At 31.5% G+C, this 27,338-nt stretch overlaps 1 protein-coding gene across 1 annotated transcript; it reads left to right on the top strand.

Annotated features, from left to right (window-relative positions):
• The first annotated feature begins 10,105 nt into the window (after positions 1-10,105).
• Positions 10,106-10,731, top strand: LOC146886790 (uncharacterized). The gene is made up of 2 exons (XM_085672139.1): positions 10,106-10,468; positions 10,561-10,731. The coding sequence occupies exons 1-2, from the start codon at positions 10,118-10,120 to the stop codon at positions 10,627-10,629; spliced, it is 420 nt and encodes a 139-aa protein (XP_085528265.1). The 5' UTR covers positions 10,106-10,117; the 3' UTR covers positions 10,630-10,731.
• Positions 10,732-27,338: the final 16,607 nt, after the last annotated feature.

The following is a 27,338-nucleotide window of genomic DNA, read 5'->3' as shown; positions in this document are numbered from 1 at the left end:
GACGAAAAGAGATATGTCAATAATTATCAACAACCAAAAGTTTGTCAGCAATTATCTGTCTATAATTACTAGAGACCCAAATACATCGGTAATTATCCATCGACAAATATTTGTCAATAATTACCAACAATTGTTTTTTTTTTCTATTGGCAAAATTTGTCAATGAATATCGTGATTTGGTCTTCTTCATTCACTTTTTCTTTCTTCTTCTTCTTTTTCCTCCTCCTCATCTGTCGCCACTGTCACCGTTGCAATCGTTGCAACCATGTTCATTACCATAGACGTTGTTGCATCTACCACCTTTAGCTCCTCCTCCTACCTTTTCCTCCTTCATCGTTGTCTCTGTCTCCTCCTCATTCTCCTTCTTCTTCTTATTGTTCTTCTTCTCACTCATCTCCATGTTATTTATAACAAATATATCGTTAGATTTTTGTAATAAAATTGACACCCATTTTGCTCACGAACTTACTAACAAATTTATCGACACATTTTAAAAATTACAGTTATCGACAGATTTTCAAAAATCCAATTAATTAACGAATTTTAAAAATGTTCAATTGCTGACAAATTTTAAAAGAATTAATTACTGACATATTTTATTACAACATGATAAAAGCTGAAGCAGGAATTTCAGTGTTTAATTACTGATGAAACAAAAAATATCTATCAGTAATCACTATAAGAAAATGCTTCATTAGTAACCAATTTTAGTGATCAAAAGTTGTTAGTTACTATAATTACTAATTTAGATACAAGTTTACAACGTAAAAAAATTATTGATTGCTAAAATAGTTACTATTATGAATAAAAAAGTATAATTGGTCACTAAATTGGTTTTTAAAATTAGTTACCATAGTTTTGGCTACCAAAGAAAACTAGTCACTAAAAATTAGCTACCTAAGTTTTGGCTACCAAAATAATTGAGTTACTAAATTGGTCTCTAATTAATTAGTTACAAATTTAGTAACCAATTATAATTTTTTTATTTATATTAGTGACTATTTTAGTAACCAATAAATTTTAATTTTGTAGAATGGTATCTAAATTTGTCACTATAGTGACTAATAACTTTTAATCACTAAAATTGGTGACTAATAAGACATTTTCTTGTAGTGAATAAAAATTCTAAAATTACCAACAAATTTTATCGATGGATCCATTATTGAAGGATAACTCTATTTATAATTAAAATTCTAAAATTCATTTATAAAATTCTACAGTAAATTATATTTTACCAATAACTTTTTTTGTAAATAAATGTTATTTTATTGATTTTTTTTGTCCATAAAATTTTGCTAATATTCTTAGTTTAGGACTAGACCTCACACCTAGTTATTAATTTTGTAGAAGTAATACACTCTTTAGTCTATTACTACTTTATTTTTGTGCTTAGTGTAAACGTTAAGCCATAAACTAATTCAGGTTAAACAAGGAACATGAATACTCAAACAATTTTAAATACCTTTGAGCATAATTACGTTAATATTATTTAATATAAAAAGTTTTAGTCTAAAGTCGTTTTGACAAAATACTTTGAAAAATACTATACGTTTGTCTTCTCACTTTATTCTACATGGATGGTTAATAATTATATATGTACTAAGGAAATATATGAATAATTATTGATTTTGAAATCATGGTGTTAATTTCTTTAGAAACTTACAACATCTACCAAGGAACTTATTCCATCCGTATTAGATCACATGGGTTGCAAATTCCATTTTTTTCCACCTTTTTATGATTTTGAAACATCATATATGCAAAAATCTCATAAAGAGGAATTTTGCACCTTAGACTGTTGGGGAAAAGTTTGAGACACTTTTCACTCATTCTCAACGATTTTTTTTTTTCCTTTTTAAGTGTAAAAATTGTTCATCCTACATTTAACAACTATTAACAGTGTCATTAGCATCGGAAACATCTTTTAATAACAAAGTCACACAAGTCAAATCGTATCATATTGAACCTAAGTACTAGCGGTATATATTCTTGAACTTAGTTTATACATATGGCTACGTCAAAAAATAAAAAAATCATAAATATATGAATCTATGTAATATTAATAAGGAAACAAATTAATTTTGATTAAATTTAACATCTGGGTTGGGTTTTTTTTTATTTATTTATTATTAACAATGCATATGAGTTAAATTTTACACTTTCCATTTACCGTTATAATTTGTACTTATTTTTATCTGATGAGCTTTGTCTTCACGGTTTTCTTTAACTTGAGAGTAATTTGACATAATAATTTGTTCAAGAAAGATTGTCTCTGGGGAAGGACGTCAGTATAGTTTGTATCAAGAAAAATTGAAGAAAATATAAATATTCAAAGAAACTCAAGATAAAAAAAAAAACCTTTAATAAACAAAAAGTTTGAGAAATAAATAAAGAGATTTATAATTATATCAAGAAGATGAAAGAAAATGGGAAATATTACCTTGAAATAATAATAATAAAAAAAATTGCTACTGTTGTTAGAGTATAAGTTCTTTCTTTCTTTTTCTACTTAGCTATTTATTCTTCTTAGTTGAGGGGACATTAAAGTTGAGATGAAGTTGTGTATGTTTCCTATAGGAAGCACACCAAACCAAAACCAAATGTGTAGCTTTCACAAATCTGAACTTAGAACCACTGCATTGGCATATGCTTGGATATATTAAGGTGTTGTGTCTCCACCTTTACTTTCATCCCCTTTCCTACTTAGCTCTCCAATTAAATCAGATTTGGGCCAACGAGAGCTCTTCAAGAATGATGTTCATGTCCATATCCATCCACACCTTACGAATATTCGTCACATATATACATTGTACCTATGTTTTTATTATTTCAACTTGATCTTGCCTCGAGTAGACATCACTATATGACTTGTTTTGATAAAGTAATTAGACAGAAATTGAAATTCTAGAAATTTTGGAAGGTATTAATAAAATAGAAAATTTTCAAATATCCTAAAAAATATAAGAAATTTGAAATTTCACTTATTTTCACTCTACTGCCCCTTCACTCACAAAGGTTCAGATGATTCATTTGGGTTGAAGGTCGTGACAACTAGATCCGAGTCAAAGGTCGAAATGACTAGACCAGAGCCAAATGTCAAGACAAATTGACACAAACATAAGGTCAAGACGGATTGACACGGGCCGAAGTTTAGTAATGAATTGGCCTGATCTAGAGATCAAGACGAATCAGCCCAAGCCAAAGGTCAATATGGGTTAGTTTGATTGAAAGTCAAACTGAGTCAACTAGGGTCAAAGGTTGAATTAAGTCGATCCGAACCAAGGGTCAAGCCAAGTCATCCCTGGACGAGGGTCAAGATAAATCGGCCTAGAGCAAATAATCTTTGGGGGTCCTAGCCAAAGATTAAAAGAAGGGTTAGGAAAGATGTTGGAGATCCCACCTTGACTAGAGATAAGGTAAGTATATAAGTGAGTTCAAACCTCATCTTATAGGTCAACTTTGTAGAGTTGAGTTACGTTTAAAGTTCACCACTTAAGAGAGATATTAATAACAAATATAGTAGTGGGTTTTGTCTTGGAATTGTTTTGGGGTTGTGGGTTAAGTCTTTGAGACTTGTTCTAAACAACATGCACAATAAATGCTTATAGTGTGTTTGGATAAGTCATTTCAAGATGTTATTTCATTTTTTTAGAGAATTTGAAATGCCTTATGACAATATATGTTGTTTGGACAAGGAATTTTTAAAGAAATTTCAATTATAGAATTTCATTATAGTAATTATATTACTTAAATTTAAAGAATTTGAAATTCCAAAAAAAAAGTAAGAATTTTAAATTTTTCATATTTTATTCTTCGTAACTTAGGTTAACACAAGCTAAGGTCAACTTGGCTCGACCTAAACTCGATTAAACTAGGCTTGACTTAACGTGGGTTTGACCCAAGTTTGATATGGTCTTGACCCAATATCACAGCCCAACACGAGCTCAACTCGACTTGGCCATATTTAACCGAATTTGTGTTGGTCCTAGCTAGGTTCAACCCGATCCGACCTGAACTTGATTTGGCATGGATCTAGTGTAACTCAATTGGATGTGATCCAACCTTGACTCAACTTGACTTGGATCCAAGTTAACACGGGCTCAACTTGACTTGGAAAAATTTGATATGATTTGTCTTAGTCCCACTTATACCCAATCCAATCTGACTTGGCATATGCCTAGCCAAACTTGGCTAAACGTGATTCCACACCGACTCAGCTCGACTTGAGCCCAAGTTAACTCGGCTAGACTAGGGCCCAGGTCAACTTCGCTCGACTAAGGCCCAAGTCAACTTGGTTCAACTTGGGCCAAGACAGCTCAATTTGATTGACTAGAGTTGACTCGACTTGATCTAAATACATTTGACATGGTCTTGGTTAGGCTAAGTCCAACTTAGTCTTGATCAAACTAATACCTAATTGATCTTGTTAGACTAGGACCTACATAAGTCGAGCCCAACTCAAGTAAACGTGGGTCAACCCCAACTAAAATGAACTTTGATCCACCCCAAGTCGATTGGCGCAAACTCAACTAGACTGAACTTGGGCCAACTTGGTTTGAATTAGTCCGCTCTGGTGAACTCAACTCAACCCAACCTGGATCTAGGTGGACCCAGCTCAACCTAACTTCATAGATTAAGACTCACTTGAGCCTAGCCCAACTCGATTGAGCATGGGTTGGCCACATCTTAGATAAATGTTGACTCACACCGACTTGACTAGGTTCGCTCGATTTGGCTTTAACCTTAGCTTGAACTGACTTTGCTTGACCTGGACCCGAACCCACTTGACATGGGCTTGGATCGACTCCACCTAAGGCCAAACCGACTTGACTCGACATGGACCCAAACTGAGTCGACTTGATCTTGGTCTTGGCTAAGTTACCTTGACTTGGACCTAGATCAATTTGACTCGTAGTGCATCTAAGTTAACTCGTCTTGACTTTGCACGAGCCAATTTGTCTTTTTTCTAGGCCTGGATAAATATAGATCGAGTTCATATGACTTATGGGCCCATACAAAAATCAACCTCACCTAAGTTTGGGTTGACTTGCGTTGACTCTAGCCTAGATGGGCTCGAGCCAACCTTGCACGTCTGACCTTGCTAAATTGGAATATTGTAACTAAATAAGAAAATTAAAATTCACTAAATTTGGATCGTCTTGTCTAAACAAAATATTTGAAAAATGATATGATCAATTAAAATTCAATATATTTTAATATTTTAATGTCTTTGAAATTATGAATTTCTCCGTCAAAACACAAAGTTATGATGTCATTTGATAGGAACTTTTAAGAGGGTAAATCATTATTTTAGGAAACATGAGAAGTTTTATGAAAAATATGTTGTTTGTGTAAACAATTTTAACAAAAATTGAAATTTTAAAATTTTATTAGATTATTTGGATTCTTTAACCTTGTGTTGTGTTTAGATATGAGACTTCACAATTTCTAAAACATTCAAATATATTAAATTTGAATTAATCTCATTTTAATTTTTTTTTTCTTTTTAAATGCTCTTTGTTTGGATAAGATAATTCAAACTAATAAGTTGATTTTAATTTATATAAAAGTTAATTTTTTATATATGTTTGAATCCAGTTTTGTTATTTTTATGCTGTCCGATCTCTATAAAATATAAATTATATATTTAATTGTCAAATATATTATTAATAGGCCAAATAAATGAATAACTAACACTTTTACTTATAAACATGTAGTATTTCTTATAATGAATTAGATGTCATATTAATATAGGACAACAATTGATTAAATGCAGAAAATTCAACGACTAAATCTCCAATTAAAATGTTATAGAAATCAAAATTACATTGTTTTGAAACTACATGGACTAACCTCAATTCTTAAATATCATAAGGGAAATGGTGATTGGTGATCATGAAATTTCTTCTTTCTTTGTTTTTCTTGGTTGTAGTTTGTTAAAAATACAATAGTGAATTTAAATAGAAGATTAATTACAGATAAGTTAAATACCATATAATCATAAACTTGTAGTAATGTTTTTATTCAAAGTAGTGTATATTTAACTCGTGTCTTCTTTATTGTTGAATCTCTTCGCCTAAACACTCATTAATTGTATATAAACATTTCCAGCAACGATGCATAAGAAATTGTAACATCAATGCTGTGTAGAATTGACCTTAGGTAAGCAACCATGCAGAATATGTCACATATGTTAAAACAAATGAGCGAATCAAAGATACAACAGAAGATGATGCAATTCTCGTATAGGAAAATTCATATGAATTGTCATACCAACTACGTCATATATACTATTCGGTACACGTGAAACATTTATGCAATAAATGGCTCTGCAAAAAACCATGGGCTTCAAAACAAAAAATGTCCAACTTCTCTGCTGCATCCTATTATCGTGGATTAGAACGCAATCCCTATATAACTGGATAACCACGAAGAAAGAAGACACAGATAGACAAGTTCAACTAACCCTAAACACATGATCACTGCAAAAGGCATTTCTCATCTAAGCTTTGTGAATTTCTTGAGGAATTGAGGATGAACTCCAACTTGAAAAGGGTACAATTTGAGAGGACTCTATCGGTACTTTACACGTTCGAGTAAATATCAACCACCTGAACTCAGATGTACTGAGATGTATTTGGCCTAAGTATATTTGGCTACGACGAGACCATAACGGTTAGGCCACTAACACTAGTAAAATATGCTTAAATTAAGAAGGGTAAAATGTATTAGTTAAAGTTAATTAGAGTAATTAGGTAACATGGATCAGGTTCATCCAAGTAAAAACTCATAAATCATGGTATAACACAATATACAAGGTAAATTAACTACGTTTATTCATTATTGCATTTAAAATTGTAAAAATTGTTTGATGCATTTGGCTGACTTGAGTGTTAGTCTAAATAATGAGTGATTGCTTGGGGCACATGTGAAGAGTACAAAGTTGTCTTTACGAGGTATATTTAGGGATAGCAACGAGTCAAGTCGGACACAGATAGTGTCTACTCGCAATCCGACCCAATACAAAAAAATTCACCCACTACATGCACAGGTATCTGTTTGAAATGTTTAAAAAGTACCTCCGGGTACCCGTGGATAACCGCAAATATTTAAAAAATATTTTATCAATATTTAAAATTAATTTTAAATAAAATTCACTACAAAAAATCGCGTATATAACGGCGTTTTTAATATGGCGGTTCTTTGAAAATGTCACTTTTTACAGTATAATACGGCATTTTTAGAACTGTCATATTTTACATGCAAAATATGGCGTTTTTAACTATCATATTATTAAATGTCGTACTATTATTGAAAAATATGTCATTTAAAATCGTCACTTTTCAATAATTTTTTTTATACTTTGAAATCCTTTCTCGATTTTTAATATGTGAGTCCCTCTCTTTTGCTTCTTTTTTTTTGTTAAAAATGGATTCCCTCCCTTTTCCAAAATCAATATTTTCATTTCTAATTTTCTGATTTCACTTTCCAAAATCACTATTCACATTCATTTCCCTTCAATGTGTCTACTTTCAAGGCATTGGAAAAAAGATCTCTGATTACCATTCTCGAAACATATTCGTGTTCGCATTTGCCGCTCTAACTTCGTGTTCGCCGTTTGCATTTGCCATCACCGTTCGCAGTCATTCGCATTCGCCATCACCATTCACAATCGTTCGCAGTCGCACCCTACCTCTCCTAACTATTCGAAGACACTCCTAGCTGCTCCCAACCGTTCGAAGCCATTCACAACCTCTTCTCTTTTCTTCGTTTATTCATTCAATGTAATGTTCTATGTTAGGGTTTTAGGTTTTTGAAGTTCTGAACCTATTTTTCTCTGTTTTCTAGTTCTTCACTATGGATGAGATTTAGGGTTTTAGAATTTTTAGTTCAAATGAATCATTCTCTGTTTTTTAACTCACATATGACACTATATTAGAGTTTTTAGTTCAAATGAATCATTCTCTGTTCAAATGAATCAAGCTACTGTGGAACTTTTCATTGCCATAGCACTTTCTTTTTAAAATGTTTCGAATTATATATAAATGCATTTGAAATTTTAATGGAAAAAATTCATTAACACTAGTCTTTTTGACAACCCATAGGAGAGGTAAAATGTTGGTAATTACAGATAATGTTAAAGGGTGCCTTATATAACCATAAATTCTCTTTTTGATGCAGGAAATACAAGACATAGTTAATGGTTGTGACACATTCAAGAAGCAATAGGTGCTGCCAAATCTACATTTTCTACAATTAGAGGTAATTCTCTGAACACTGTAATTTCATATTGATTTTTGTATCTTGAATGCTTTGAAAAGTTATACAAAATTAATATCAAGAAAATATGGGCATATTTTGTTTTCGAGAGAGAATTAAACATAAATCAAAACTTTGCGAAGCCACTCCATAAGTGAAGAAAAAATTGACCATTCAAATATAAACTTGGTAATAAGTTTGAACTGCAATATGTTGTTTTTACAGTTACATCTATATAAAAACCACAATATAATGACTGAACTAACAAACTTTGAATAGATTATCTACAATGATGATAACATATACTTTGATGGCTGTTGGAGAAGTTAAATGAAATGGATTGCATTGTCTTTTCTATAATCATTGCTGGTATGTGCCAAGAAAATGAAAACAATTACTCCCCAAAATTAAGTATGGGAATTCAGTGCTTTTTATTTGCAAAACTATTGTATTCAGTAGGAGAAATGGGTTCCTAACCTGTATAAACAAAATATTTACATATAGATAACATTCTTTTATATTTAAAGTCTCTCCCATTTATCTATGCTAACAAATTTTTTCATACGTTGTTATCTATTACACTAATATAAATTTTCTCATACGTTGTTATCTATTTCATATTGATTTTTGTATCTTGAATGCTTTGAAAAGTTATACAAAATTAATATCAAGAAAATATGGGCATATTTGCTTTGGGGATGGGTCTTGTGGATGTGAATTAATATCAATGCCACTCAATATCATTAAAGTTTGAATGTCTATTGAGTTACAAAATTCAATAATCTTGAATTCGTAACAGATAAGAAAACTTTAAGTGATTTATGTAATTGTTTTCAGTATATATTATTATATATGCATATGTTGTTTTTAAACTTATCTCAAACAGTGTTCTCAATCTCATCATTTGTTGACTATTGAGGCATGCTAATGTTGGAGAATAAAGGGGTTAACATGAATGAAGGATGAAGATATTCATGCCTGGTGTAGATTATTTCTTTAAGAAATGCTCTGGTCGTGTTGAGTTTTCTGAATCAATTGTAGTACTTAAAGTGGAAACAAGATTGGATGAAGAGTTAAAAATTAGAGTTGGATTGAGAATTCATGTTACTGAAATTTTTTTCACTGCATTATATATTGTTTGTTCTGTTGGCTGGAATTTTGTTCATTGCCATGTTAGTTCATTGACTTGTTCTACTTGCTCGAATTTTGCACGTAAAGAAAGGATATAAACTTTTTTTCTCTCTCTCTATATATATATATATATATATATATATAGCACGATTTTAACTTTGATGGTTCACCCAACTGTTCTAAAGGAATTGTGGCAAAAAATTCTCAATGCTCAAATCAAGTTTAGTAGCAATTTATGATGCAATCAATGTTCACTGTTTTAGTTTATACTTGCACCGAGTATTGTATATGAATGTGTTTTAACATGTGTGCATATAATGATGATGATGCAATCTGGGACTTCCACAAACGTGGACTTAGGTGTTATATTGCACGTTCCTTTATATTAGAAATACTTTATATAATAATTATTTTTAGAAACTTATCTTTTTGGATGGTTTATAAATCCTGTTGGTATTTATATATATATATATATATATATATATATATATATTTAGATTCAGGTTTTAGGTTTTATTCAAGTTATATAGTTAGAGACATTACAATAGTTTTCCATGAAGCACTAGAAAATTTTTCTTCTTTCTCATTTGGTTCATTGGTTACGTATGTATCTCTAACAGTTCACAAATTCTTGGATTGCTAACTTCATACCACACTTGAATTTGGTATTAATTAGGAGATGATGATGATGTTTCACGTTTTTATGCAGGAAAAAATTGATGATTTGATGTTGAAAAATCCAGAAACTGCATCAGATATATCTCCAAATGATCCAGTTGGTGTGATATTTGGAAAAGAATATCCAGGACGAGTTAGAGGACTTTCATTTGGAGCTTGTCCTACACTTGCTTTCCAGCAATGTCCGACTGCAAAATTAAGTGGAATCAACTTTGCTTCATCTAGTGGAACTTCATCAAATACGGAGGACAAGTTTGTAAAGATGGAAAGTGAGCTTGCAACTGTCAAGAACCAAATGAACCAAATGCAAACAGTGCTTGCCTATATTGCTTCTAGAGAAGATATTCCTGAACCTCTTGCTGCAATGGTTGCTGCTTTTGTACATCCGTCATCTAATGAGGTATAATTTAATTTAGAAAATTTCTTAAACTTATTCTATTACTATTTTAAAATTATTCAAATACTTATATTCTTTTTTCATTGCATGCACAGGATCTTCAAAGTGGTGCACCGTCTCCAAATGGTGTAGCAGGATCAAGTGGTGGAAGCAAAACCGATTAGGATTAGATTTAAATGTAGATTTGTATTATGATTTGACAATGACTTTTAATATTGTCTATTTTATGCTTAGATACTTCAACTCCTATGCACTTTGAAATTTTTGAACAATCAAAGAAATTTCTTCTTTTGTTCATTTTTATCTATATATTGATATATGTTGTTTAGAGTTTTATCATTTTTTATATAATAAAATATTTAATTATGAACTTACCAATATAGGTGGATGATAATAAATAGTAAAATATATTGAATTATAAAATATTCGTGAATAATTAAATATAATAAAACATTTTATTACAGGATAATTTAAAATAATAAAATATAAATATTGTAATGTGAATTACGACGTTTTTAAGTGTCACTATTTTCATTAGATTTGTTTTGCAGTACGTAAATAACGTCATTTTTAACTGTCATTAATTACCTCTTTAAAACGCCACTTTATACAATGTATAAAATGGCGTTTGTTGCGGCGTTTCACTTCAAAACGCCATATTATTCTTTTTGGCGGCAAGAATTACGGCGCTTTCGAAAAACGTCAGGGACGTAAAAAATGACGTTTAAAAACGCCGCAATATACAAAATTAAATGCCACAACTTACACAATTTTTTGTAGTGATTACAAAAAAAATGTAAAATAAAATATGAATCTAATCTAATCTAATCTAATCTAATCTAATAAAATATAAATTAAAATTTAATTTTAATTTTAAATAAATTTAACTTAATAAAACATAAATTTAATTTTAATTTTAATTTTTTACGGATAACTGGTACCCGCGGGTACAGATAGTATGATACTCACACCCGACCCATTTATAAGCGAGTATTAAAATACCAGCTACCTGCTATTCGCGGGTAACAAATACCCGTAGTACCAACTATCTCTCACGGATTTTATCCACAAATATCCATAGACACGGATATTTTTGTCATCCCTAGGTATATTCCATCTCGCAAGAACACTATCCAACAACAAAATTAGTAAGAAATAATTGAGTATTATGTAAATAATTGGATATAAGAGCTTTAAGTAAATACTTTTCTTTGATATTGGGATGTATTTGTTAGCTTTTGTACACTCCTTAACTAATGGGTTTTTTCATTTGGAGTTCATTAGGGAGAAATTACATATATGTGGCTTAAGTCTAACCTACATAAGAAATTGATACCACTTATAACATAATGAATTTATGATTTTTCTTTTCTATATGATGTTTAACTTTGTCAAATTTATTTAATGTGAGACTTAAACTCATAGTTGAATTATTTTCAACACTCTTAATAACAAGACTATGTAACAAAAATGTATAAACGATATAAATCTTTAAAGATTAACCTTTTGATTTTTAATCTAGTACTTTAACCATTTGAGTCAATTGGTAATTGATAATTAGCATTATCATGTTTATTTTGTTTATTTTTATCTTATTGGTATTTTCATTATTATCTTTTTAAATAATTAAGAATTTATTAAATAATTTTAGAAAAGATAAGTACTTGATCTTTTATTGGTATTTTGATTATTATCTAGGTTAAATTACCCTTTTGGTCTCTCTATTTGTGATGAAATTTTAGTTTGGTCATCAAGTTTTTCGTTGTCTCAATTTGGTCCTCATTTTCTTAAAAGTGACTCAATTTGATCCTCACCGTTAACTTTGACCAGACAGTGTTAAAGTCAATGTCACATGTCAATTTCTGGTTTTTTTGAATTTTTTTAAAATTTTTTGAATTTTTTTTGAATTTTTTTAAAATTTTTATTTTTTTTTGATACGTAGCACTTCACAGTTGTTCCACGTGTCAAAGTGACTCAATTTGGTCCCTATATTTGGTTTTAGTTTCAATTTAGTCCCATTTTTTGTAAAAATGAAGCAATATTGTCCTTCCTCAAATTGACACTAAATTTACTTTTTTATAAATATTATGCAGATATTCTTACTAAAGTTAATGTTTTTATTAAATATTTCTATAAATATTTTAAATTAACTTTAAATTCTACACAAAACATTAGACTTTGATTTTGTTTTGAACTTGAAATTTAGTTCCTAAACTTATGTGTGACAAGTTATTTGATTTTTAAGCTTTACTAAGTTTGTATAATATGATACACTTGATGCCTTTATATATGATGACAAAATTGTTAATTTTTGAAATTAAGTTTGGGATTTAACTTTGTTTAATAATAAAACTAAAAGAACTTATTTAAAAGTATTTCTACAAATATTTAATAAAAATGTCAATTTTATTAAGAATATCATCATAAGTTGTATACGAAGATTAAATTGAGTTTCAATCTAAGGAGGAACAATATTGATTCATTTTTACAAAAATTGGGACTAAATTGAAACTAAAAACAAATATAGGGACCAAAATTGAGTCACTTTGACACGTGGCACAACTGTGAAATGACACGTGTCAAAAATAAAAAAATTCAAAAAATTAAAAACAAAATTCAAAAAAAAAATATTAAAAAAATTCAAAAAAATCAGAAATTGACACGTGACATTGACTTTAACACCGTCTGGTCAAAGTTAACGGTGAGGACCAAATTGAGTCATTTTTAAGTAAATGAGGACCAAATTGAGACAACGAAAAACTTGAGAATCAAACTGAAATTTCATGACAAATAGAGGGACAAAAGGAGTAATTTAACCTATTATCTATTTAGATAATTAAGATTTTATAGATAAATTTAGAAAAGATAAGTACTTTATCTTTTATTAGATAATTTTGGAAAAGATAAGTATTTGGTTTATATTTTTGCATATAAGTGAAAATCTCTAAAGATTAGAAAATATATAAAAGATATGGAATCTCAGAAGGTGAAAGATATATATCAATGGTTATCTCTTACAATTTATTCAAGTACAATCCAATTTTGAAAAATCTATAAACAGAAGGCTTGAGACAATTAAAAGAATTCTTAAAAAATTTCTCAGTTCTTCTAAATACCTTTGGAGGCAAAGGAGCATTCTATAGGCTACATTCAACATTATTTTTTTTCTAGTCTTAAGAATGTATAAGAGTAACTAACTCCCTTATTGACGAGGGTTGGACATAATGCATCTTTACTCTTTGTGATTTCTGTTATTCAATATTTCTTTTATCATACTCTTGTGTTTTATTTTGGATCTTAATTGCATGGTAATTATTGATTGCATATTTGTGGGTATCTAATCATTGGACATGATATTAGAACCTAGACATGGTAATTATTGATTGCATGTTTGTGGATATCTAATCATTGGACATGATATTAGAACCTAGACTAGAATAGACAACTAATTGATCAAGCATCTACACATAAAGTTTATCACTAGTCATTCTTAACATCTAAACTTAAGGCTTAATGCAGACTTTTAATAAGGAAAGGTGTAAGACAATATGATTCTTATTAAAATTTAGACTTGTTTTTAAGACATTAGGACTTGTCACATACTGGTGTGAATATGCTAGACTTAGGAATTAGAGAGTGTTTTCATATTGATTTGATGCATGAAATCCAACCATAGTCAAGTCTTTACCACATAAGAACTTTCACAATTTTTAATTGCTTTCTAGATTTTAATATCTTCCACACATTCAATATTTATTTTATCATTCAAAGTTTTTTGCTTAAATTAGTAAAAAATCATGGTTTTCTAAACAACGTAAATCTCTTGGGATTATGATATCTGGTCCTTCCATTTTATTACTCGTACAATTTGGTACAGTTGCCAATATTGTAACAAGTTTTTGGTACCATTGTCAAAGACACATTTTGTTCAATCAATTGTGTTTTATTTACCAATTTTGATTACATTGTTCATAATTTGTTTTTTTTTCTTTCTAGTTTTGTTTAAAAAAATTTTAAAAAAAATCAACAGTTACTACTAACTTTTTCTTTGTTTCCTTATTTACTATGATAGGCAAGATTCTTGTGGATTAATTACTATACGATCCTAAAATTGAAAGAATTGTCTAAAGAAAAACAATATAGGACGGAGACAATATCAGAATGCAATTGCTACTGGAATGTACACTTTCAATTGACTAAAAATAGGGATAACATGCTGATTTCATTAAAATGTTAACAATGCAATGTAATTCAATGTGTCAAAATATCATAACAGTCAATTGAAATACTGAGAATTTTGTATAATTTTGAATTTGTAGCTTAACTCCAAAATAACTTGAAAGACTTTTCAAGATTGATTCAAATAAGCAATACAAATATGAGCAAAGTCTTAGGTTGTGTCAAATCACTTAAGAATAGTTAAAAGGTTGTACAATCCAAATTTCTTGAAACTTTAAAACACAAATCAAGAGAGAAAGGATAGACTCAAGCACAAAGACACAAAGCTTTTATATTAGTTCACTCAAATTTGAGATATATCTAGTTTGTCAAGGCTACTCGAGTTTAACTTGCACTATTTCAAAAGATTTACACAATCCACAAGATTACACTTTCAAAATAAGCAAAAACACAACCAAGACTCTTAAATCCCACAAGAGTCTCAACACAACACCACAAGAACACACTTGAAGACTTAGAAAACCACGAGGGAACACCCAGAAACCTGGAAGATCAAACCTGGATGAAGGCTCTCCCTATCCAAAAAAACCTCTTTCTCCAAGTTCCTAAACCAAACAAAATTGCTCTAAGAAGATCAAAGATCCTTCACCAATAGTTGCACTTTTGTATGATCCAGAGAGAGTGATTTTTTCCCATAATTTAAAATGTTTTCGCGCTAGAAATGGCAAGTGTTACCACTCTCTCTAAAAAACCAGAACTTATAGCCAATTTGTTAGCATATTCAACAGGTTGATTTTTTCACTCAATGTGGTGATTTCACTTAAGTTAAGTGAAATCAGTTGTTTAAAAAATAATTCAATTGATTGAATATGTAACAAATAAAACTATTGTAGCAAACCATTTAACCTGTTAAAAACTCATCCAACATGTTAAAAGACACCAACCAGACCCTAGACATCTATACAATGTGAAATAGTCTACATTGTGAGCACCAATCTTCAAGCTTTGTGTTCTTCATGTGCAACTCAGATTCAACACACACTCTAAGCTTGATCAACACGTGAATCTTCAAGTCTTCACATCTTTATCAATTTATCATAGCTTCATCACGTCCTAATGCAATGACTTCATATATTTTCATCAAATCTCCAAGTATCAATATATTTGTGCTAACATAAGTCTCCATATTGAGAATCCCAAAGAATACTTTAAATAAGCATGTGGATCATTAATTCTTCATTTAAAGGATTAACAAGTTTAATATGTCGACTTATTACATTTGATTTAATAACAATTGAGTATTTATGACTACTTTTAGAGTTAGAGCTTTTACAATATTTGTAATGATAGTGATATTCTTTTAGTAAATCTATTATTCACGAAAATCATTTCATTTTTTGAACTCCATATACTAGAAAAAAGACAAATTCCTCAGCATATTAAAAAAATTTATCATTAGTCAATCCTCTCACATTAAAAAAAATTAATTTTTAGAAGTCCCTGCTTTTGAGGACTTAGTATTATTTTCTTTGGCTTGCCTCTACCAAATTTTTATGTAATTTTAACTGGCTCATCATCCTCTTCATTATTAGAATCTTTCCTCTTATCAAGCATATTAGCCAATTTAGAAGTTATTTTCAATTTCCCTACAAAACGAGTTTCCTTAGACGTTAAAGAACTTAGAATTGCCTCTAAACTACTGAGTTGAATCTAATTGCCATAAACCCTACAAACTATCAACAATGGGAGTAACATCCTCCAAAGAAGGCATACCAACCAATGAATCAAATTCCACTCAAGCACCGCCATCTAGATTCTTAAAAAGAGAAGATCCATTTATAACATAAATATTATCATAATTAACCACCACTAGCTCAAGCTATACCACAATAGGTTGCACCACAACAAGATTGAACGACAAGCTCCACCACAAGCTCCACCATAGACTCCACCACAAGCTCTAACACCTGATCTAAAGAGCCCTTAATCCTATCTTGTGCACCAAACACCTTAAGATGATAATGTTGTTGTATTTTTACGGCAACTGTGTTTTCCCCACCAGAAATATCATTGACATCATGTTGTAACTATTTGCAATTAGATAGATCATGACCAATACTTTTACAATTTGACAAAATGGAGACAATTTCTTGTCCTCCCATGAGTGTAAGGGAAAAACAATGCTCAAGAAGCTGCTGAGCAATTCGGTCAAGCTTCGTAAGGGACAACTAAGAAGAGAGTTTTCCCTTATTCTTGACCTTGAGTACTTTTTGATACTCGAGGAAGTTGATTCATATTCCTTTGAGTATCTCCCATGGGATTCCATTGTAGGCGTATTTTTCTCCTTCAACGCATGCATTGATTGTATGGAAGAGTGTATCATAGTTTAGGTTTAGGTTGCCAGAAAAAAAAAAGGTGTACATGTGATACAATCCTATCTAGGAAAGATTATGATCGTTTCTCACATTTAATCCTTTTGTAAAATAATTAAATATTATAAGAGAAAGAACAAAATTAGGCATGAATGGAGATGCTACAATCTAGTAGATTGATAACTCAAGGAAGATTCGTCACAAAGATTTCACTCTAATAATAACCAATTGTCTTAAGACAAGAACCAAGAGAGTCCTTTCTTTGATGAATTTAAATTTATATAGTGACTAAACATGTCTACATCTATTTTTTGGTCCAAGTATATATTAACCACAAGTGTTTTAAGAAACCTTAGAAACCCTAAAATAAAGCCCAAAGTCATTGGGCCACGAAAATAACTAAAAACACAATCTGAAGACACGAACTTGTTGCCTAGCGAGTGGAGCTTGCCCAGCCATTTGTTGCTCAACTAATGCATTCACCCAAGAATAGTTTCAAAATGTTTAAAATGAATCAAAAGAAAATTACAACTACTTTTAGTTGCCTATATTATTCTATAATTGTGCTCCAATCCATGATCTTCATGTCGTTTGAATTCCAAGCTTCATGGAGCATCATGAGCTTCAAAGAGATATGTTCTTCCACGCTTTTGGTCTTTGACCTTGTCATAGGTCCTTTGAATTGCATTGATTCCTCCTGGGATCAAGGGATAGTCCTCTATCATTCTCTCCTTTTTAAGGTGAATTTGTCCTCAAATTCATTCCTAAATTAAATGGAGACAAGTCATTAATATTGAAACTATAACTTAAGCCAAAACCTTTAGGTAGACAAATAATGTAAGCCTATCATTAATTTTCTTAAGAACTTGAAATGTACCATCTCCTCTAGGTAGGATTTTAGATTTCCTTTTGGAAGGAAACCTTTCCTTCATTAAGTAAACCCACACCCAATCTCCAAGATTGAACTTGATATTCTTTTTCCCTTAGTTAGCCTTAGAAGCCAACTTGTCCTTCTTCTTTTCTATTTGGGTCTACACTTTCATGAGTCATTATTTTCCCCTATTCTTCTACCTTTTTTGTGCTCATCTTGATGGATGTTTATTGCTTGTCTATCCTTAGTGCATTTTCATATATTGGCTTTATTAGGCCATTATTCTGAATTTTGATTAATTTGGTATAATTTTTGTTTGTAATTATTTTTAGGTATTTTGCATGAAGCAGTTTGGGAGCTTGGACACTAATATTGAGATGAAGAGAGATTTCCACGTCATCCCACATCATTGCCACATATGTGCCATGTCAATTAGCTTTTCCACGTTGTTAGGCTAACATGTTGGGTCCAGAGTGATATTTTTGTAATTCTGAAGCATGTAGTGGCAATTTTGTGATATTGAGTGACAAAATAGATGTGACCACGAGAATTAGGGATGCATTTTCGAATTGGCTCTTCACCTTCTTCCTCATATTCCATTTTTACATTTTGAAACTTTGTATGGTGACCCATGGAGGCTCTCACCTAGTTTTCACGTTTTAGCACTCTTTATTCACGTTCTATGCATTTTTCACAACACTCATTGTTGGGTTTTATGTTTTATGAATGTTTGGAAGCCTAGACATTTTCGTTTTCTGATTTTTAGCCACTTGGAACAACACCCATCTATGGGGTATACGTTTTCTATGTTACAACAACCATTTTCGTTCCTTTGAAGCTTTAGCAATCTTGTTTTGTTCTTGAATTCAGTTTTCCATATGCCCCAACTTAGGGTTTGATGTTTTGTTTTGGTTATTTAAATTTTTTATTATTCTCCATGAGGTATTTTCATTCTGAATTATTTTATTGCTCCATTTCCATGGCTTGCTAAATTCTTTGTATTGACTCCTTGAAGAAAAATGCAATGAAGCTTTGAGGTCTTGTTGGTTTTGTTGTTTCAGCCCTTTCTTTATCTTGAATTCGTGGAATGTATGTGCTTGTTCTGTTTATGCTTAATTTATATATTGGGTGTTTGTGTTCTGGGTTGGGCTATGTTCATGCTTAATGTTTGTAGCTTGGCTGTCAGGAATTCATGGATGTATCCATTGCTTAATTGCGTATTAAAATTGGTTTGTAACCTTCGCTTAGTGGGTTATGTTGTAGTGCATTGAGAGTGGACAAAGGTGTTAATTTTGTGACCTATGATAAGTGGAATTGTATTTGAATCAAGGAGTTAGTACATTTTTATCACTATTTAATTAAACCATTAACTGCAATTTTAATTCTGTGTTGAATCTGCCAAACCCCCTTTTTGTGTTGGCTTGAGAATCGTTGACTTATAATATTGGTCACTAGGAGACAACCTTAGGATCATTCCCTAAGCATTACATTTACACTGTTATGCAAGTAAGGTTCCTTATACAAGTTCTTGACAAAAGTAGTTTTGGCAAAACCATCTTTGTTAGTAAAAAAATCAATATTAGGTAAAGGCAACAAATCTTAGGGAGTTAGAGGATTAAAACCATACACTACCTCAAAAAGAGGCATTGAGTAGTAGAATGAACTACCCTATTATAAGAAAACTCTACATGAGGTAACCAATCCTCCCTAGTTCTCAAATTCCTATTTAGAAAACATCTAAGAAATTAAGAAAGAGTTCAAATTTACCACTTCGATTTGTCCATCCATTTGAGGATGACAAGTTGTAGAGAATAGACGATTTGTACCTGACTTACCCCAGAATACTTTCGAAAAATGGCTAACAAAATTTGCATTCATATTTGACACAATGCTCCTTGGAATGCCATGTATTCTCACACTTCCTTGAAAAATAGGTTTGCCACACGGTTGTCATTATCGTTCTTGTGGCAAGGAATGAAGTGACATCTTCGAGAATCTGTCAACCACAACAAAAAAAATGCTTTCCTCCTTTGGACCTTGGAAGACTCAAAACAAAATCCAAAGGAATGTCGGTCCAAGGAGAGTTATGAACACGTAAAGGCATAAACATCTAATGATGCATAGATTTAGATTCAGCAAACTTACAAGTAAAATATCTATCACAAAAAGGAATGTACATCACGTTTCATGTGAGGCCAAAAGATATAATCAAGCAATATATCTAATGTCTTTTGAATCCCAAAATGTCCCATTAGTCCCCTTTTATAAGCTTTTTTGACAAATAATTCCCTCATTAAACTTTTAGGAGCACACAATTTAGTTCCCTTCAAAATAAAGTTATCACGCCTATAAAATTATTTAAAAAATCATTTTTCATAATCTATAATTTTTTCCAAAATTATGGTCATGATCATACAATTCCTTAAACATTCTAAAACCAAGCATGTGAAGAAGAAGCAGTATTAGGTTAAGAAGTTACTTTGACCAATTAAAGACTTATGTTTGGTAGGGGTAGAAGTAGCTTCATCCTTCTTAAATCTCTCTTTATCCTTTCATGAGGTGGATGGCTTCTTGTAGGAGCTTCTTCTCTTGACTTGTTGTTACACTTTGATTGCTTGGTGAATAAGAACCTCAAAAGTCTTGTAATGGTGCATCTCCAATCATATCTTGAATTTCCCTATTCAATCCATTCAAAAATCTAGTCATTGTAGCCATGGGTGTTTCCTCCTGATCAGCTTTCATCAATGTGACCTCCATCTCTTGGACATACTTTTCAACACTCTTATTTCCTTGTGTAAGTCTTTGTAACTTGTTGAAGATCTTCTCTTTGTAATAAGGAGGTAAAAATACCTCCCTCATAACTACCTTCAAGTGCTCGCTCCCATGACGAAATTGTTAGACTTCTCCTTCTAGTTATGTCTATGGTGTTTAATTCTGCCAATCCATGGCATAGCCTTCAAACTCCAATTTTGCTATAAGAACCTTATCTTCATCGTCATAATCATAAGAATTGAATATTTGGTCCATTTTCATCTCCATGTCAGGTAGGCTTTTGTAACCTTCCTTATTGTAAACCCCAAATTGGGATGTCATAGAAAGTTGTAAAATGAACATGTTTAGCAAAAAATGATTATCGTTGAAACCGTACTTAAGCCAAAAAATTCAAATTTAATTATAAGATTTTGTAGTTCAAAATATCAATTTTCTGAAAAAATTTCAATTAACAATGACAACTAAAAGAAATTACTTGTCCTAAATATTTATTTTGAAATTGCTTAATAAAAAAGGAATAAAAATCATAAGTTCATCCCATCCTCTCGTGTGTCCATTCCACGCCAAAAGCATCTGCATTATCACCTGCTCCCGTATAACACACACATCATACGATCATCGCACACATAACAAAAACACAAACAAAAAAATATGGGTAAGCTAACCATAAATAATGATATATAAATGAAATTTAGTAAAATAAGACATTGCAAATAATACTCAACATCATATCCAACTAAAATACTTAAACATAGTAATCACAACCAAGCTCTGGTTTTCTATCACCTTTTTTTCCCACCACATAATCTATTTTCCTTTGTATTATCAGAAATAATTAACATATAATGCACATGACTCAACCTCATGTATTCCAAACCAACTTCACGAGATCCACATTACACAACATCAATCACGCAATTAAAACTCAATTTTATAAGCAATATCATAGAATAAAAGCTACAAGCAATGTTATAGAATAAAAGCTAGTTAAAATTGCATTTTGACAACCCTGACCTTTTCTTACTATTTTGCTTATAACTTCTTCTAAAAATCTCCAAATGATTTGAATCTTTTCTTCTTTTAGATTCTAGACTCAATTAACTTTAATTCGATTACTCGAACATAATTTTTGGAGTTCTGTAGAAGTTACATTTTAATTTGGAAAATTCCAAACAGATTTGCAAAGCAATCCTAGCATCACACACCGACAACTGTTATAGTTTTACTCATAATGTTTTCTACAGATGTCCAATAAAGTGATTCTTTTTGGATTGAAAACTAGAATTCAATATTTTTAATTTTACTACTAATACATTATTTTTGGAGCCCTAAGTTGTTTGTAATTCATATTCGAAAATTAGAAAGTTTCTAGTGTCCACAACAACTTTCTACTCTAGTGTCTGCTCATTATTTTATTTATTACGTTTTCAATAGATATCCAAATGAGTTGATTCTTTTTTGGGTTGGAAACTAGACTTTCATAGCTTTAATTTGAATACTCATACATATTTTTTGAATGTCTGAGTAAGGAGAAGTTTATGTTGTAAGATGACGAAAAACTTTACAAGGATATGGACAAAAAATTGGTTCAATTAAAGCTTGAGGAAGTAATGCATTCACAAGAGCGTTCATATACATCATGCATTCACAAAATAACAACAATTGTCATGCCTCCAAATCCATACAGGATCGATCAAACCTCCAACTAAAATTCTTAAACATAGTAATCACAACCAAGCTCTGGTTTTCTGTCACCTTTTTTTTCCACCACATAATCTAGTTTCCTCTGTATTATCAGAAATAATTAACATATAATGGACATGACTCAACCTCATGTATTCCAAACCAACTTCACGAGATCCACATTACATAACATCAATCACGCAATTAAAACTCAATTTTATAAGCAATATCATAGAATGAAAGCTACAAGCAATGTCATAGAATAAAAGCTAGTTAAAATTGCATTTTGGCAACCCTGACCTTTTCTTACTATTTTGCTTATAACTTCTTCTAAAAATCTCCAAATGATTTGCATTTTTTCTTCTTTTAGATTCTAGACTCAATTAACTTTAATTCGATTACTCGAACATAATTTTTGGAGTTCTGTAGAAGTTGGATTTTAATTTGGAAAATTCCAAACAAATTTGTAAAGCAATGTTAGCATCACACACCGATAACTGTTATAGTTTTACTCATAATTTTTTCTACAGATTTCCAATAAAGTGATTCTTTTTGGATTGAAAACTAGAATTCAATATATTTAATTTTACTACTAATACATTATTTTTGGAGCCCTAAGCTGTTTGTAATTCATATTCGAAAATTAGAAAGTTTCTAGTGTCCACAACAACTTTCTACTCTAGTGTCTGCTCATTGTTTTATTTATTACGTTTTCAATAGATATCCAAATGAGTTTATTCTTTTTTGGGTTGGAAACTAGACTTTCATAGCTTTAATTTGAATATTCATACATATTTTTTGAATGTCTGAGTAAGGAGAAGTTTATGTTGTAAGATGAAGAAAACATTTACAAGGATAAGGACAAAAAACTGGTTCAATTAAAGCTTGAGGAAGTAATGCATTCACAAGAGCGTTCATATACATCATGCATTCACAAAATAACAACAATTGCCATGCCTCCAAATCCATACAGGATCGATCAAACCTCCAACCTATCATAGAAAACATCAATTGTCCTATAACCCATATAAAATATCATATGATACGACAATGACAGCAGTAGGAAAACGCAAATTGCTTTCCAATTTGTGAAAGACACATAACAAACCACCAACACCACCATTTAGAAGAATAATTTATGCATAACAACATAGAGGTATCAACCATTCAAAAACACAAGAACAATCAAGGGTAACCCCATTCATCAAACGACAAAAGATAAAAAAAAAGAAAACAAGGTCAAGCTTCCCCTAACTGGATGAGTGGCCCTTCCCAACGCGTCTCCTTCGCTGCCTCACTCTCTAAAACCAATCATCACACTCTCCTCTGCTAACCCTAGACTTCAAACTAGAATATAATATAAATTAATCCTTGTTTTCCTTTCCTTTGAGTGGTAGCAACGAATAGAGTGAAAGAAAAAAAAACTGAACTACCACTATAGGGCACATGAGAGAAAAAGGAAGAGAGAGAGAGAAAAAGAAGGAACTAAAAATAAAAACCATGTTCTTTGCCCTGCTAGGAATTAAACCCTACACCCTTGCGCACACCTACACCCAAGGTGTTTCTATTCATGCAAAATAAGGAATGCCCAAAAACTCTCGTAGAAACATGATTAAATAACCATATTTGCGTATTGGGGTCGATATTCTCGCCCAACAGCTTCATTCTCGCTTAACAAGTCCTAAAATTGATGCTCTCTAACTTGTAACTCATTGGGCGAGCCATATTTTCGCCCAACAACTCACATATTGCACGTTTAGGCTATTATTTTCATCTAGCGAGTCAACCTAGTGCCCATCGGTGGTTATTTTGCCTTCCAAGGTTGTGTTAATGATTTAAATTATAATAGTCTTACAAACTTATTTATTACAAAAATAGAATATAAAATTTTAATCTTTTTAATTATTTTTAATTGAAAAAAAATGGACTAATTTGGCGGGCTAAGCAGGTCGGGTCGAAACAGGATGGTAGGTTGAAAACTCCAACCTCGTCCACCCCATTTTGGTGGGTATTTTTAATTTAAAAAAATAAAAATAAATAAAAACATACCAATTTGGTGGGCTAGGCAGGTCAGGCCAAAACAGGCTGGCAGGTTGAAAACTCCAACCTCGTCCACCCCATTTTGGTGGGCTAGCCTCTCGAGTCCAATCCATTTTATCACTCATATTTAGAGATGTCAGTGATGTTAACATATACAAAATATGATCCTAATATTGATTCTAACGATCAATCATAAGCAATATCCCATACTCATAAACATGTTGTAAATTGTAAACGGGAGCGTACCTGAATTAGCCATAATAATGATGTTCCCTTCTTTAGAGCACTACTGATCCACTGATCTTCCTCCTGTAGAGCATCCTTATTTCCCTTTGGTTTTCTCTCTTGATGGGGATAGAGAGAAAGGAACAGGAACTTGAAAAGTACGTTATGTCACTATATGCTCTCAAAAGGGGACCACGACCATTTTTAAATTGTTAATTACTTAAGTTTTAGTATTTCGAATTTGGTCCTTCATCAAATTAGAAATTACTTTATGGTCTCTACACAATATTTATTTTCATGACATATGCCTTTAGCCAAAACTTTAATTTAGTCAGATCACTTTATTATTTGGCTTAATAAATAATGGTCCTAACACATTTAATTATGTCATATATATGCATGACCTAAAATTACTAACAATCTCCAACTAGTCACAAATATAAATATATATATATATATATATATATATATATATATATATATATATATATATATATATATATATATGTCCTTACAACCTTATAAATGTGATAGACTTTATGAGCTCAAAATTGCCATTATATTACTTGAGGATACTCCAAAAGTCCCGTCCATTGATTATATCAGCATGTAGAACCAAACCAGTTTTTCATTGCATCAATCGCAACTAAAACCAACAATGATCAGTAATCTTGACACAACCAAATGACATGGATTCATCATGAAATATGTAGCATGAAAAATTATGTGAAGGTGATTTGTACACACACATCTATTTTCAACTGGCCCAAACTTTAACTTAATGAGATCGATATAATAATCTTAATATACAAAGTGTGATAATTAAAACCACATATTTAAAAATAACCAAATATGTCTTAAAGTTCAATGTATGCATACAAGAAATTAAACATAGAACATAAAACATATGAAAATGACTATCTCCCACTAAACCTCAGATTCCTCAAACTATAAAACACCCATGTGAGCAACATGCTCATGAAAGACCTTGGGTGGAAGTCCTTTGGTTAGAGGATCTGCAATCATGGAGTTTGTCCCTAAATGTTCTATGGAAATATGCCCACTCTATACTCTTTCCTTAACAACTAGGAACTTAATGTTGAGGTGCTTTGACTTAGTCGAGCTCCTATTGTGGTTGGAATACAATACAGTTGATTTGTTGTCACAATATAACTTAAGTGGTATTTTAATGCCTTCCACAATTTTCAGCCCTGTGACAAAATTTCTTAGCCATATTACGTGATTAGATGCCTCATAGCATGCTACAAATTCTGTTGTCATGGTGGATGAAGCTGTAAGGGTTTGCTTGACACTGCGCCAAGTAACCGCACCACCTGCCAACATAAAAATGTAACCTGAAGTAGATTTCAAGCTATCTTGACATCTTACAAAATCCGAGTCAGAAAACCCAATGATCTCCAACTGGTCTGACCTCCTGTATGTGAGCATATAACCTTTTGTTCTCTTTAAATATCTCATGACCCTCTTTGCTGCTTTCCAATGGTCCATTCCTGGATTGCTTAAGTATCTGCCTAGAACCCCAACTATGTATGCTATTTCTGGATGTGTACATACTTAGGCATACATCAAACTTCCTACAGTTGATGCATAAGGCATCTTCTACATTTCCTCAATTTCCAAATTCCCCTTTGGGCACTGATTGAGACTGAACTTGTCTCCCTTAGAAACTAAAGTATCCTCGGATTTACATTCATGTATGCTAAACCTTTTAAGAATTTTATCGATATAGCTCCTTTTTGATAATCCTAAAATACCTCGAGATCGATCTTGGTGTATCTGAATTCCTAATACAAAGGAGGCATCACCAAGATCTTTCATTTCAAAATTCTTTGACAGAAATTTCTTGGTTTCGTGCAATATGCCTATATCATTAGTGGCAAGCAGAATGTCATCAACATACAAGATCAGAAAAATAAACTTGCTCCCCTTAAACTTGTGATACTCTCGAAGCCAAATGAGAGAATTACTTGATGAAATTTAAGGTACCATTGACGAGATGCTTGTTTTAGTCCATAAATGGATTTTGTCAATTTGCAAACCATATTCTTTGGGTCTCCCGACACAAAATTTTCTGGTTGCACCATATAGATTGTCTTGTCAATGTCACCATTGAGAAACGCCGTTTTGACATCCATTTGATGAAGCTCCAAATCATAATGTGCAACAAAAGCCATAATTGTCCTAAAATAGTCTTTTTATGAAACTAGAGAAAAAGTCTCTTTAAAGTCAATCCCTTCTTTTTGAGTAAATCTCTTAGCTACAAGACGAGTCTTATACCTCTCCACGTTACCTCTAGAATCCCGTTTCGTCTTAAATAACCATTTACAACCAATGGGTTTCACACCCTCTGGTAATGGGACAAGTTCCCAAACCTTATTGTCTTGCATGGATTTATACTCTTCACCCACTGCTTCAATCCATTTTTTTGAATCAGGATCCTGTATGGCTTGACGGACGGTGATTGGGTAATCTTCCATCATACCATTGTTAGGATCTTCATTTTCTTGGAGAAATACAACATAATCATCTGAAATGACATTTCTCCTTTCTCTCATGGATCTCTGCAAAGGTGATGGCACATGAAGCATAGCTTGTTGAGGATCTTGAGTTTTTTCTTCACGAACAACCAAATCATCTTAAGTATGGGTTCATCAGCAATGTTTTGTAGAGATTCCAAACTTACTTCATCAAAAGTAACTGTTTGAATCGG

Source organism: Vigna unguiculata, chromosome 4 (genome assembly GCF_037176805.1).
Source record: "Vigna unguiculata cultivar grain cowpea cultivar isolate G323 ecotype 2 chromosome 4, ASM3717680v1, whole genome shotgun sequence".
In the NCBI taxonomy this organism is placed as follows: domain Eukaryota; kingdom Viridiplantae; phylum Streptophyta; class Magnoliopsida; order Fabales; family Fabaceae; genus Vigna; species Vigna unguiculata.
This window is presented reverse-complemented; position numbering and strand designations above follow the sequence as displayed.